The following is a 15,278-nucleotide window of genomic DNA, read 5'->3' as shown; positions in this document are numbered from 1 at the left end:
CCCCCCCCCCCCCCCCCCCCCCCCCCCCCCCCCCCGCCGCGGGGCGCACGCGGGCGGGGGGAGGGCAGTGCAGAAGTGGCCTTTAATTCTTCGGAACTAGAAAGCTGGGGCCTGTCATATGATTGTCTGAGACCTGGGAATGACCTTGGAATCATCATTAGGGATAGATAAGCCAGCAACGGTCCATGGCCACTGCCACCCAGCATCGTGCTTCACAGCTCTGCCTCCCGATTGTCCAATCTGTGGCCACTCAGGATCCGAGTGTCACTCCTCATCACTGGCCCCCACCATGAATTCCATGGTCAGTGCCATGGTCTGCTGCATGGCCAGCCGTTCCCTCGTTCATGTCTGTCCCTGGACACACTGCTGGGAACCTCTGGGATTTTTGTTTCCAGTTTCCATATGCAGCTTTGCTTGGCTGGGCAGCATCTTCCTCGGACTGCTGGCCAACGCGGGCTCCCAGTCTGGGATTTGCTGGGCATTCAGATGCACCCAAAACTGTGAAGCTGGCTCTGTGCACAGAGCAGCCAGCTCCTGTGCCAGGACTCAGACGCGGAAAGTCTGACCGCGCAGTAGACCTCCCCAGACTTCAGGCTCCCTGCCCTCGCCGGCCAGCCAGTCCCTCTGCCCAATGGTGGTTTCACAGCCCAAATCTCAGTGTTAATTTTAAACATATATGGGGCAGATTGGATGAGCGTCACGGAAAATTGACCGAGCACCAGTCGGGTGATTGTTTTATGTGGCACTTGAGGGCTGGGTGTCTATCAAGAGGGGTTCCAAAGGCATTTCTTTAGCTCCATAAATTAATTTAATGGGCAACATGGTTATGCGGTTAATATTTAATGATTCTGTGGCCTCAAAACGTCGAAGACTTTCATCTCACTAACAAGCGAGAGCTATACTTTAGGAGCTCCGACTAACAGTTTTATAAGTGACTCCATTTACCCCATTCCTGCGTGTGAAATACATGTTTGCAGTGTTTGTCTAGGGGATAAAATAAATATCCCAGGGCAGGGGGTGGGGTGGGGGGCAGAGAGAGAGAGTGTTTGAGAATGATCAACTCACCCTTTGCCATGGTAATGACGTTTATACAAGTCTCCATTTCCTGGTGGGTGCAACTAGAATTTTTTTTTGCTGCCCAAAAAGCTGAGATTGCTTCTATTATTCCGCCGTCCAAGATAGACTTGTTTTCAGGATCAATGGTTTTCTTTGTGGGAGGGATGAAGCGTTGGTTGTAGTCAGACTGGGGGAGGGGGACAAGGCAGGATCTCCCCTGAAGAGGTAAAGATCTCTCCACGTGATCCTCCACATCTATCAGACTCATTCATTTTTATTCCCGCTTCCCAGATTTGAAAACTGAGGCTATTTCTGGGACGTAGTTCTTAGTCCCAGGCATCTCCCTCCCACCATGCCTGGCCCATCATTGGCTCTCACCTTAATTAATAAAGAGGAAGGTTCATGTCCCAACCAAAACATATGCCTTTAAGAAGCACCGAGACTTCCTGGTATAGTCAGTCCTAGATACAGGGAGACTTTGTTCTTATGGGCCCCATTCTAAGGGCTAGCCTGGGTCAGGAGTGTTGCTGATGGGGACACGGAGGCAGAGAGCGAAGATTGATCTGTTCCTGCCTCCCACGTGGGCTGGTACTCTGGGGGAACCCAACTGGTAGAATATCTCCATCTCCACAGGCCCAGATAGACCCAGGCAAAGCATTTCCAGCCTGGGATAAAGCTGATTATGTCCCTTTCTCCTTGAAGACCCTCAGGGGAGCCCCATTGCCCACAAAAACCTCTGGGCGCTTGGCTGGGCCCTCTGTGGGCTCGTTCTAAGTGCTGCTCAGGCCTCAGCACCTGACTCTCCTCAAGGCTCTGCAGGCCAGTCCGCCAGAGGTGCAGCCGTTCCCAACTAGCCAGAGTCCCTTAGGCTGCCACGCCCAGGCCTTGCTAGTCCTTTTCCTGCAGATACATTCAGCTCCCATGATGCCCCTCCTAGAAGCCTCCTGACTCCCCAGGGAAAGCCAACCACCCTTGCTGTTCCACTCCCCAGAAAACTCTGTGCCTGCTTCCATGTAGCACACCTATCCTCTGTAGGAGGGTGATTTCTGTGTGTCCACCTTCTCTGGACCGGGAGCAGCTGGAGGGCCACATCTGTTATCTTTGTGTCTTCAGTAACAAGCAGGAAGCCTGGCTTCATGTGGGTGTCCAGCCAGTATCTGATGATAAAATGCAAGGATCACACACAAGCAGAGGAAACCTGTGAGGACGGTGACATGTCCCCGAAGCCCCAATGTACTAGGATCCCTTGTGAAATGGCTTAAATGCTACGAATTAGATGCTGTTTCCATTTTAGAAGGATTTGCGGCTACATCCTTCAAAAAGAGAACTCCTGCGTTTGATTCAGAGAAGTTCTATGAGCTCCCAGCTTCCTAGACAGGGATCCAGGAGGAACATTCCAGGCAGGCTAGAGGCAGCCCAGCGGTGGGGATGGGGGCAGAGAGTGGGCGTGTGGCCAGATGGGCAGGACTCCAGCCCCCTGTGTCACACCCCCACCCGACCCTAAGTCCCTGGGCTTTTACCCAGAAGATTTACATTGATTAGAAATCAAATGATGCCCCGGGGCACCTGGGTGGCTCAGTCAGTTAAGTGTCCAACTCTTGATTTTGACTCAGGTCATGATCTCACGGTTATGAGATTGATCCCTGCATCAGGCTCCACTCTCAGGCGTCAGGCTCCACGCTGAGCTTAAGATGCTCTCCTTCTCTCCCTCTACCCCTCTGCCCTGCTCATACACTCTCTCTCTGAAATTAAAAAAAGAAATCAAAATGATGCTCCTAAAAAGAGGAAAATGTTTGATCCCATGGAAATAGCAGGGCATCCACAGTTGTTTTGCCAAATGCAGAAGTTTGTTTTTTGTCCTTGGGCAGACATTACCCAGAGTGGCAAGCTTCATGGAAGGGAGTCATTGGGTCATTTCAAAGCGGGTCTGAGCTCAGTCTGCCTGGGGCCCCCTCCCATGCCACTGCACTTGAAAAACCAGGCTTGTGGCCGCAGCATCTGGGTAGAGGTCTCAGAGGCATGCAGTGCAGCCACCCTCTCCCTTATCTGAATCCGTGTCTTCTAGAATGATGACATGGTACCAAATGGTGGCCCAGGTCACTGGCTCCCAGAAAATGGTCGGGACAGGCCAGGAGCTGGAGACCTCAGGGCAGTTTAGGACTGGGGAAGGGAGGCACTGGAGGGACGGGCTGGTGGCACACCTGGGTGGCTCTTCACGTCTTCACTGGTCTCCCCCATTCCTAGGCACCCCCTGCCCTTGACTCCTTCCGTTGCCTTGTTTCTCCATATCTGCTCTCAGCTAGTTCACGGACCCCCTGGACTACAGGATGGCAAGGTCAAAAAGGGACTGATTTCAGCTCAACCGACATTGGACAGGGGCCTGCATACTCTAAGCAGCCCCACAGGGCACTGTCCCCTCCCTGGGTGCCGAGGGCTATGAGGTCATACTCATTCCAGCTCTTCCCACCTAACCTGAATCAGAGTCCTATTAGAAAGGCTCAGTCAGGGGGCACCTGGGTGGCTCAGTCAGTTAAGCGTCCAACTCCGGCTCAGGTCACAATCTCGCAGTTTGTGAGTTCGAGCCCCGTGTCAGGCTCTGTGCTGACAGCTCAGAGCCTGGAGCCTACCTCAAATTCTGTTTCCCTCTCTCTCTGTCCCTACTCCTGCTCATGTGTGCGCTCTTTCTCTGTCTCTGTCTCTCTGTCTCTGTCTCTGTCTCTGTCTCTCACACACACACACACAAAATAAATAAATAAACATTAAAAAAAACTTTAGGGGCACCTGGGTGGCTCAGTCAGTTAAGCATCTGACCTCAGCTCAGGTCATGATCTCACAGTTCATGGGTTTGAGCCCCTCATCAGGCTCTGTGCTGACAGCTTGGAGCCTAGAGCCTGCTTCAGATTCTGTCTCTCTCTCTCTGCCCCTCTTCCACTTGCTCTCTCTCTCTCTCTCTCTCTCTCAAAAATATACATTAAAAAACTTTTTAAAAATTTACAAAAAATTAAAAAAAACAAGAAAGGCTCAGTCGCATAGAATGATAGGTCAGACACCGAATTCACTATTAATGGTGCTGTTTGTAGTGCTGGAGCCACAGACTGTTAGAGATGGAAGAAACTTCAGAATGTCTGTAGCCTGGATTTGTCCCAGCTGTGTTTGATGGGCTGTCAGTAGGAATCGTTGGAGGACCTGCTCCACGGTCAGAAACCCGTGGGTAGTGCAGGAGGCAGTACTAGATCCGGACAGAGCACAGGCTCTGGACTCAGACGGCCCAATTGAAAATTCTGCTACTTACTGGCTGTGCAGCCTTGAGAAATCACTTAACCTCTGTGCTTTAGTTGCTTCTCCTTAAAATTGAAATCATAGTCATACCCATCTCTTAGAGTTAATGTGATGATTACATGAGCCAATCCTTCAGCATGCCATGATTATCAGTAAATGCTGATCTGAACAAAGCTCTACAGGTTTCTTCCCTGCAGGACTTCTCAGAGCCTTTGCTATACTAATGAACATGGTGATCTCTAAGACCAAGGTGGGCCATCTACAAGGCACGATTTCACTTGTACCCACAGAATCACTTTACCTCACCCAACAGGTTTTCCTTGAGATAGTTTGAGATTCCAGAGTTAGTCTGCTTTATCCTAGAAGAAATGACAACCAGAGAGGTGAGGTGAGCTGCCCAAGGTCATGGGCAAGTATATAAGGGCAGGATTGGAATTAGAATTGAGGTCTCTGACTCCCATTCCAGTGTTGTTTCTAGTATGCATCACTCCATTCATCTAGAGAACATAGCAGCAAAGACAACAGTACAACAACTAAAATTTACGGAGTGTTTACTCAGTGCCAGGCACTGTGCTAGGCTCCTCCTAGTTACAATCTCACCTAGCCTCCTAACAAATAGGTGCCATGTCATACCCATTGTACTGAGCTCAGAGAGGCCAGTAACGCATTCAGCACCACACAGCCCATGAATGGTAGAGCCAGGACTCAAACCCATGTCTGGGTGGCCCTGAGGCCCTGACTTAACCACCCATAGCATAAATCCTGAATGCCCAATGGTATTGGCATTTCAATGGCCTGGGTGGTGCCCTTGAAAATACCCATGTATGGCCCCCACCTGCTCCTCTCAGAATGGCTGGATTTGGGGGTTTCCCGGCTCTGGCAGTGATTGGCAGCCCAGGCCTCGGGGGCCAGACTGCTCAGCACCTAGCTCTCTTGCCAGATAATTTTGGCAGATCTGGGCTTGGCGGCAGGGCTGATGGAAGCTGGGCTGAGCTGGGAGCCTCTTGTCTGCCTGCAATCAGGATGAGCCCTCCATGCAGCTCCCTTCGGGGCTCTCTGTTCAGTCAAGATGCCATGGTGGTTCGACCAAAAGGCCTCTTTGTCTGAAGCCCTCACGGCCCACACGTCCTCTGGCCCCGGAATGCTGGTCTCTGTCGGCATGAAGAGCCCCTGTGTTCGCTGCTGGGGCGGCGCGAGCCGTGGCTGGCCAGGGGCTGCGCCGGGGGCGGGTGGCAGCGTGCTGAGCTGGGAGGGTGCTGGCGCTCCGGGCCCGCTGGAAGCCAGCCCTGGCTCCCTTCCCTATTCCTTTCAGGGAGGTCACCCTGGCAGCGAGCGTGCACACAGCCTGGGTCCCTGGTAATGATTTCCCCCCTGCCCAGCCCAGCCCTTAAGTTCTCCTGCCAGGAGCCCTTGCTGTGCACAGGCCTGATCCCCCACCCCCCCCCCCGCCCCGTCTCTTTCTGTCTCTGTCTCTCCGTATCAGTCTCCCTATGTCTCTGTATGTCTGTCTCTCCATCTGTCTCTGTCTCTTGTCTCTCTCCCTGCATCTCTCTGTCTCTGTCTCTCTTTTTCTTTCTCTCGCCTTCCTCAGTTTATCTTTTCCCTTTCCCTCTACCCTTCCTGGGGGAGAAAACAGCACATGCCACGTATTTGAAATGAAAACCTGAACACTTTGGGGCAACTTGCACTGATTCTACCTCCTGAGCACAGGGCTTCATTCTGCACTTTAGCAGAATAGTCTCAGTGTCCCCGTCATAAACAAAGGCAGTGATGTCCACCTCCGGAACAAAATGGAGTGACACCTCGTCAGACATGCTCTTGCAAGGGCAGAAGCTGTGTCTGGCTCATCCCTGTGACACCGGACACAGCCCCATGTCAGGCACGCACTGAAAGGCCCTCTCTGTTTGTTGGATAATTGGAGTCAAGGGACTTAGGACGGTGCCTGAAGCATCGCAGTTGCCCATTACATGTTAATTTCCCTTCTTTCCTATTTCCTGGCTGCTCATGGGCGTGTGATCTGTTAGAGACCCTTGGAAAGCCCTGGCCTCTAGAAAGAACAGCTGTGAGTTGCAGAGTGTTACAGTCAGGTCTTGTCTCATCTTGCCCAGGTGTGGATATGATATCAAAAAGGGCCGTCATGCTGGGATGCCTACTGCTCGATGCCACACTTGAATGCTTTGCAATAACACCATCCCAAGTTTTCTTCTCCCTTCTCCTGGCTCTATCCCAGAGTTCCCTTGGCCCTGTCCCTCAGCCCTGCCTTGGGAGCAACCTCTCCCATCTGTTTGTGCTAAAGAATCGTTCCAGTGTCTTCTCTACATACTGAATCGAGTAGCCAGGAGCAGGGCTTCACCTGTCTCATGCTCCCCCGCGGCCTCCACGTTGGACTGGGGCAGGTCAGGGGTCCCGGGTGCCCCAGGCTGCAAGGTACGCAGTATGTGCTGGTCTGGTGTGCAACAGGAACTCTGATCACCTCTGACTGTGACTCCTCACTTTCCAGCAGCAGACTCTCAGCCCTGTTGGGGTGACAGGCTCACAGCTGGTGCATGCCCCTACCTGGACACTTACCCCTGTACGGTGGCTGCCTTCTCCTCTCTGCCTGTCCAAATACTGCACATACCTCTTCGCTAGCTCATGGCCACTCTTCTAAGAAGCCTTTCCAACCCCTTCAGCTCATACCACTCTGCCAGGCATCCTAAACAAAGCCCTGCTGGACCAGACTGGTGGTCCCTCTCCCCTCGTTTAGTGCGCTCAGGCCCCACGGAGCCACTATGCTTGGTCTCACCACCCTCACTTGACCAGTTAATTCTTACCCATCCTTCAGAACTCAGCTTCAGAGTCTTTCCTGAAACCGCCCCCCCTCCTCTCTGCTAATCTTCCTGGGTCCTATCAGATTCTGTCATAGCACCCTGTTGTGATTGGTAAAATTATCCGCTTGTCATGAAATAATTAATTGTGCAGTCAGTATTTAGGGGCTGTGACTAGCAGCTGTGTCCAGAATGTGACTGGTGGGAGATGAGGCTGGTAGAATAAGCCCTTGGGTTGTCAGGCTAAGGATCTTGGACTGACTCTCTGGGCAGGAGGGAATCCTTCCAGGGTTCGTGCCGAATGACTGGCTTCCGAGGGCTCCGAGACCTAGGGCTCAATGCTCATTGTGATTTGCTTGGTTGGCTGGTTGTTTAGTTGGTGAACTGGCTAGTTGAATGGTTGGTTGGTCGAATTGTTGACTGGATGGTTGATAGATTAATTGGGGTTGGCTGATTATTTTTATTGACTAGTTGGTTAGTGGATTAACTGGCTGGTTGGCTAGTTGATGGGATGGATGAAGAGTTGTTTCATGTTAGCTGATTAGTTCAGTCGCTCATGAGTCGTCTGGTTGGGTGGCTGGCTGCATGACGGTGTCTTCCACGGCACAGGCCTGGAGCCTGTGCCGTCACCGTCAGACTGAATTGACCCTGCTTTTGACTTTCATCAGGCCTAATGCCCTTTCTTCCTATCTTTCCACAGGCACTTGTCCGACTGCCTCCCCACATTTCACAGTGTGATGAAGTCTTTCGGTTCTTTGAGGCCCGACCAGAGGATGTCAACCCCCCAAAAGAGTAAGTGGTAGCTCAGTCATCTCCTGTGTACTTTGAGGTGTGGGCTAAAGCTGAGGGCAGGCTGGAGAGGCTCAGGATGTGGGCACACAAGGAAAGGGGGAGCTGGCAAGGCCAACCAGGCCGGGGAGAGATGGGCCAAAGGTATGAAGACCATTGTTCCCTGTTGCCCAAGCTTGCTCCTCATTTCCCTTTACCCCAGAGCTGACAGGTGGGGCTGTCTCTGCATTTGGGGAGCAGGTTTTCCTGCAAACTCTAGCTCACAGGTTACTGTAAGGAGCAGATGAGATCAAAGAAAATATAATGGACCCTCTGTTCAGATGCCCAGGGTTAGCAGTCATTGCTCTTAATTATTGATGCTTCCAAGCTCCCAAATGAAATGTAGGCCTTCAGAGGGGGCGGGGGGAGGCATGTGCTGCCCAGGCTGAAAACTCACCCGCTGAATAACTCTTGGGCTAGTTTGTGATAGACATTAGTAGTCACGTTTACAGAGAAGGAAACTGAGGCCCAGTGAGGTTAGGTGATTTTCCCAAAGTCACACAGCTGGTTGTGGATGTGACAGGCAGGAGGCTTGAACCCAACTCTTGGATTCCTAGTGGCCCAGTGCTGGCTGGTATTTCCATATTTAGAGAGGAATGGGGAACCAAGCAGATCTCCCTCTCTTCTCTCTGGAATCAGGTTGCTCTGGGTCTGGTGTTTAAGATGACCCACCCAGTCATGCTAGCTTCTCACATACATGACCAGACTCCATTGTGATGGCCACGCTCTCTTGCTCAGAACAGATCCTCACCAGAGTAGGTTCTCAGTAGAGAGAGAAATCTGGTTTCCGCCCAGGAGCAGATGAGCAGAAGAGGGCAAGCAGGGAAAATATTGGCCAGGGGAGAGGGTGGGGAGAGGACCAAAGGGAGTGCTGAGAGATCCCTTCGTTCAATAGCTTTTTTCCCCTAAAATCTTAAAGTACCAGGATGAGTGGCAGAGAGGCAGATGGGGTGGGTACAACAGAGGGAAAGGAAAGAAAGGTATGGAGGAATGATCTGGGACAGGTGGGAAGAGGCAGGAGGCCATCTGGTGATGGGGAGGGGAAGCCTGAAGACAAGGGTGTGTGTCACATGGCTCCAGGGGCACTACTTACTGCATTTTCTGTGAGTGGCACCCATGGAGGTTGTAAAGCGCACAGCCTGCACACCCACACATGGCAGTCTTGCCTAAAGGGGCCCTTCTCTTTTCAGTCATACTATAAGACCAAGAGCCTAAAATGGCCTAGGCCCTTTTGGGGGCGAAAAAGCCACCCAGCCCAGAGGCTTGGCCCAACAAAACCCACCTTCCTGATGGCTGCCGTGGGCTTAAGAAACAAGCAAATGGTACAATCCATCAGAAACTCATCGGTGACTTGTTCACAGGGTAGACTGCTTGAAAGCTACAGGGAATAGGATGTACAGTGTTGAGTTCACACCCCAACTCTGCTGCTTCCTAGCCACACAACTGCAAGGCAGCTCATTCATATGGCTTCCCCGAGCCCCATTTTTCTCATCAGTAAAACTCAGATGACATGAGGGCTGGGCAAGAGCTTTGTAAATGACAAAATGAGACAGAAATGTGTGTTCTCACCAGAGGGAGAAGCATCGCTCTCACCGTACCTACTATATGTCAGGCTCATAAGGGTTTATATATTCTCATCCCCACATTACAGATGAGGAAACAGAGACTCACAGCAGGAACCTGAACTTGAACCCAGGTTTTTCTGGTTCAAACAGAGGCCTGTACTCTTTCCACCCTTCCCACCTGCCTCCTTGGTTTAGAAGGGGCCAGGGGGACCATGGTCCTGACTCCTCTCAGTGCTCCTCTCTGTCCTCCCCTCTCTGTGCTCCTGCCCCAGCCCTCCTCACTCTCCCAGGACAGGAAGTCTCCTGAGGCGCCAGCAGTGTCCCTGGTCTATCTGGCCCTGCTGCTCCCCTGCTGTGATGGTCTCACAGAGTCTCTCCTTCCTTTTCTGTTCTCTGTCCTTCCATGGGGAGAGAAGAGATGCCCCTCCCTAGGTGGTTGTCATTGGAGACACATGTGATTGTGTGCCCACAGGAGGGCAGAGGGATCGTTGCTGGTGGGTGAAGTAGCAGTTGCATCACCACAAAATCGCTGAGCCTGCCTTTCGTTCGTACTCCTAAGCCCATTCTCTGCCAGTCAGCTAAATAAATTTGTCCTGTTTCACCTCTCCATGGCAATAGTGCCCATCTCCAGAGAGCCCTCAAGGAAACTGGGCTTGGGGAGACAGTTGTGCATTGGGGGGGCAGTGGGCACGGCTTTGCAGAGCCAGGCTCTGGGGTCAGAGCCTGCTACTCAGGGTTCTATGATCTCCGGCCATTTGCTCGACCTCTCTGTATTTCTGTTTTCCCATCTCCAAAGCACGACGTAGAACTCATGGGACGGTGAAGAGGGCTTAGAGGGATACCAAGTGTAGGAAGATAACCTGGTCAGTGCTATTGGCTCGTAGGAAGTATTCAACAGTTTTATCCATGGAAGGTTGTAGAACAGAATGGAATGTGGTTCAGTGCACACTCCACCCTACAGATCACAGCCTGGCTTTTGCAGGAAGGGGTCATAAAGCATTTGCCTCCAAGTCACTATGGCAGTGGGGTTATCGGCCTCTTTCTCCAGGTGGTGCTAGTCACCTGGGCTGGTTCACAGCCGGTCTGGCAAGAGATGGCTTGGAAGCCGTCCCATGTGAGACAGACCTGAGGCTCAGGAAGTAGGGTCAGCTGTGGACAGACAGTTCTGAAGGGCTTCTCCTCCCCGGTCCCGCTCGGCCTCCAGGACCTGCCAAGAGACTCATGTTCCAGTCCACTCTGTGCTCGCCATAAGAGCCCAGACCTATAGGTGACCCTGGCCTGACAGACTGACAATTTATCAGCCAAGTGCCTGCACCCCCCTCTCTGAGAGCTGCCTGCACCTTCCCAGACCGCAGTCCACCTCCCCCTCCGTCCTGAAACATAAACACAGGATCAAGTAACAGTGTATTTTGACTCAGGGGCGACTGTAGAGTGGCTTATCAAATTATCAAAGCCTGTGGATTTAATTGGAATTTTGCAGATAACCCCCTGCCTCTTTCAAGTGTGCTGCCGCAGGGGCCCTCGAGCGTTCACAGGGCCTGGAGTGGGGCGACTGTGTCCCTTTTCCATCTTGCTGGAAAGACAAGGCTGCGGCAACCCAGCCTTGATGGGGGAGGTGGAGCAGAGGCCTGAGCCCCTGGGCTCTGATCCCCAGCCGCTCACTGGCTTCTCTGGGCGAGAGAAGGGTCCTTCCCCAAACTTCTAGACCACCAGCCCCGCACAGAAAGGATGTTCCCTCTAGACACTTTAGGTGAGCCCGACACAGAGTGGCCAAAGCGGTGTCATGTCTTCATGCGGCCACTCCAGGAGGGCAGCTCTTGTCCTTCCTCCTCCTGTGAACACTGACATGCACTACTGCCTTGTCGGCCCCAAACCCCAGCCTTATTCTAGAGGCATCTCTTCCTGTCACACCCCTCCATCCACGTAGCACATCAGGCGGGCACTGCCTTTGGAGTGTTTCCAGACTCTGACTACATCTCCCCATCTTCCTGCTGCCACCCGGAACTGCACTGTCGCCGTTCCTCACACGGATTCTGCCTCCTGCCCAGCCTCCCTGCTTCTGTCCTTGCTCTCGATGGTCCCTATTCAACATCGCAGAAGGAGTAATGCATCAGACCATGCTGCTCCTCTGCTCCACATTCTGTTCCCTCACTGCAGTTACGGTCGCTCCCTCTCACGGGGATGTCAGTTCCGGGAGACTCGGAACTTGTACCTGTTCTCTTCGTGCCGCATCCCCAGCGCCCAGAGCAGGTGCTCAGGAAATGCCTGCCAAAGGCAAGACCCATCATCCAGACTTCATTATGTAGTCTTACACGGGAGATCAACTGCGACGTGATTTTACAGAGATCAAGGCCCAGAGAGGTGAAGTAGCTTACCGAGGGTCACCCAGCTGGCAAGCAACAGGGCCAGGATTCAAACCCCAGGCAGGCTGGCTCCAGGCTGACACGTTTAACCGTGGCCGGAACCCGTCACTCGGCTCATGGCTCCTAAGGTTTGCCACCTCCTCAGCAGCGCCCCCTCCTGGTCCCTGCCCAGCCAGGGCAGGTGGAGATAGGCCTTGGCCCCTTGAACAAGTATTTTCTTTCCAAGGATGATGTGTGTGTGTGCATGTGTGTGTGTGTGTGTGTGTGTGTGTGTGTGTGTGTGTGTGCGCACATAGACATGTGTATGCATGTGTGTCTTGATGGTGGGGCCAAAAGGAAAAGGAAGACGTTAGCCTGATTGGTCACTTCGCCTGTACTCTGCATATTGTCTCATTTAAATCTCAGGCCACCCCTGAAGTCAGTACTATTATCCCTATTTAGCAGATACGGAAACAAAGGCTCTAGCTGTACATGGCATGCCCCAGGCCACATAGCTGAGAGGCAGGGGAGGCAGGCCTCGAACAAGTGTGCCTGGGAATGGGAGGCACCGTCCTGTCACCCCCGCCCCACCAGTGGAGGGAGCTGAGCATATCTCCCCCCAGCCCATGGCCCCAGGGTAGGAGTGGGCAGGAGTGGGCAAGAGAAGCTAGTGATGATGTTTCTTAGGCTGTTCTCTGTGGATTCTAGAGCTGTGTGGCCGGCTTGGGGTAGAGACAGCCTTAGTCACCAAATACTAAAGGAGGCAGAGAAAGACACACCCCTGGAGCTCAAGGGCATTCAATGCAGGATGAATTCCAATTCCGGGTGGTCCTGAGCCTTAACTCTGACAACCAGTTGAGCCTGGCCTCCTGGAAGCTGTGCCTGGCACCCCTGCAGTGCCTGAGGTGACCCCTGGCTGTGCACGTGGCCTTCCCCGGGCAGGCCTGGAGCCACACATGCTCTTCACAGACCTGCTGTGTGAGGACTGACGCCCTGCTGGGCTGGGGGGCCAGGTGTCGCCTGGCCTGGCTTCCACAGGCACAGGAGGCCCCCAAGCAGTGGGGTCCCCGTGCTCTGATTCCCCTGTGGTGTCAGCGATGGCAAAGGGCAGCCAAGCCAGGCCTAGATGGCTTGGCGGGACTCAGGCCGAGGCAACCACGTGACCCAACAAATGTCTCTTTTTACGAGTTTAAATTTTTATCCAGTTGAAAGAGTGAACCCAAAGGTTCTCAAAGGGACCTCTGCGAGGCCTGTCCGCAGACCCCTGGGTTGAAGCGCATGCCTGTTGGAAAGGGTCTAGCCGGCAGGAAGAGGTCCAGCCCCGTGAGTCCCCTGCAGAGGCCTGTGACCTGCCTTTCTATCTCTCCAGCCACCTGGCCCACCAGCCCTGCCCTCATTCTTAGGTTCCCGTCACAGGAGAGCAGCCAGGTGTCACCAGCCTCTGAACCCACGCCCCCGCCACCGGGAACATTTCCTGCCCCACCCTACCCCCACCACAGGACTGAGTCCTACTCAGCCTTCACGCTTTCCAGAAAGCCCTACCTGTAGCTCGCATGTGGCTGCCACGGGAGTGGCACTGACCATACCGCAGGAGTATGTTCATGGGTTTCTCCTACCACGGGGGCCTCCCATCTGCATGGCCTGGCACCTGGTAAATGCTAAATGAGCCAAAACAAAGTTGAGGCCATTTAACAAAATTATAAATAGAACTGCCCACTGTCACAGAAGCGAGTGAAGAGCGCTCTTGACCCCTCTGGAATTACTGGTCTGGGTTCAGAGGCCAGCTCTGCCTGTTGCTTCTCTGTGCCTCAGTTTCTTTGTCTGTCAAGTGGGTATCACAATGGTGCCTAGCCCCAAGGGTTGCTGGGAGGGCAATGCCTTTGCTCACAAAGCGCCTGGACAGGCTGGCACACAGTCAGCCAGAGCTTGCTGTCACTATCACCCACGTAGGGAGGGCACAGCAGCGGGAAGCTGGTCTGTCACTCACGGCCACAGAACACTGATGCAACCTCCTCATGCCACCCAGCTGTGGTTGGCCCTCTGCTCTCCACCCGAGCCCACGGGCAGGGTGAGCATACCTCATGCCACAGAGTGGCTCCCCCGTGTCACAGCGGGGGAAACAGAGGCCAGACTGGGTTGCTGGGCTTCCTACTCGTCCATCTGCTGCCAGCCCGCAGCATGTGGTCAGCAGGGCTCCCCTCCTACATAGCAGCACCCGCGACACGGGGTGGGCCCGCAAAGCAGGCTGAGGGTCTCCCGCTCCCCACTGCCCCCTCTCAGCTCTAGGCCCAGACCTGTCCCTTTAGCTCATTTCTTCCCATGAAACCAGCCAGGATCCTGGTTAAATTCTTGAACTTGCATGGGAGGAGCAGAGCCTTGCTAAACAGGTTTTTGTTTTTCAGCCCCAGGGCCACAGAGCTACCCTCTGTTGTGGCCTGGAACAATGGCCCAATGTTCAGAGGGACCTGGGGTAAGAGGCCGATGGGCCCATGGCCAGATCAGGTCAGAACTGTCCCTGCCCCAGCCTGCCCAGAGCATCAACCTCCATCTGCCCTGGGAGTCCACCCCTGCATGGCTGCCACCTGTCATGGGACAGCCTGGCAGACCAGTGAGAAAGGGAGGCTGTCCCACGAGGAGGTCTGACCCAGGCAGAGTACAGAGATTGGGTCTGGAGTGGGGGCTGACCCAGAGGGCGCTGAGCAGGGGTTCCAGGAACGGAGGACAGGGCAGAGGCAGGCAGATGCTTTGGGGCTGGGGTGGGCAGGAGGGCAGACCCAAGAAAAGGCACTCGTCTGTAGAGTCTCCTGGCCTCCCTTCCCATTTCTATTTTGGAAGGGACAGAGGCCATGGTGGCTGCCCTCCCCTGGGGAAAACAGTCCAGGGGGACAGAAGGGACTTAGCCAGCCCTGCCTCAGGGAGCCAGGAAGAAGACAGAGAGTGTGGGGGTGGTGCAGGCAGGATGCCCCTGAGAATTTGGGGAGGCTCCTCCAGGGTTCCCCTCCCCCTGCCATTCTTGGTCCTCGTTGAACCCCAGGTCAGGCCTGCTCGGGAGGTAGTATCACTGCTTTGCTTGTGTCTGACTCCTGATGTCTTGAATTAGAATCCAGGCTCCCTTGCTGATGGCAGGGTGACCTCAGGTTGATGGCAGAGCCTTCTCTGTAAGTCACACCTACCTGTCCAGGAGCTGAGAATGAAATGAGATGTGTGTGGAGCACACAGTAGGTGCTCACCCTCTCTCTTCCTCTTCCCTGGGAGGCACAGGGAGGAGCACTGGAGAGAGAGTCCCTGCTGTGCTTTCCCTCCCCAGCATGTGCCCACTGAGCACCTACTATGTGCCAGGAACTCATGGGCTGATGGCCTTAAGGCTCAAGGTTGCCACTAGGTCAAAATTTTGAATGGAG

At 53.8% G+C, this 15,278-nt stretch overlaps 1 protein-coding gene across 9 annotated transcripts in view; it reads left to right on the top strand.

Annotated features, from left to right (window-relative positions):
* Positions 1–15,278, top strand: part of SH3PXD2A (SH3 and PX domains 2A) — a 243,574-nt gene that overhangs the window by 123,445 nt on the left and 104,851 nt on the right. For all 9 annotated transcript variants that reach the window (XR_005793634.1, XM_040486336.1, XM_040486337.1 and 6 more), the window contains one exon: positions 7,843–7,934. Coding sequence is in view for 8 of the 9 variants with exons in the window: in XM_040486336.1 (XP_040342270.1) it covers positions 7,843–7,934 (92 nt within the window). In the remaining variant the exon portion in view is untranslated. The remainder of the gene's footprint in view (positions 1–7,842; positions 7,935–15,278) is intronic.

The sequence above is a fragment of the Herpailurus yagouaroundi genome, unplaced genomic scaffold, assembly GCF_014898765.1.
Source record: "Herpailurus yagouaroundi ecotype Mexico unplaced genomic scaffold, PumYag 163, whole genome shotgun sequence".
In the NCBI taxonomy this organism is placed as follows: Eukaryota; Metazoa; Chordata; class Mammalia; order Carnivora; family Felidae; genus Herpailurus; species Herpailurus yagouaroundi.
Note: the sequence above shows the minus strand (reverse complement) of the source record. Positions and strands in the feature narration are given on the sequence as shown.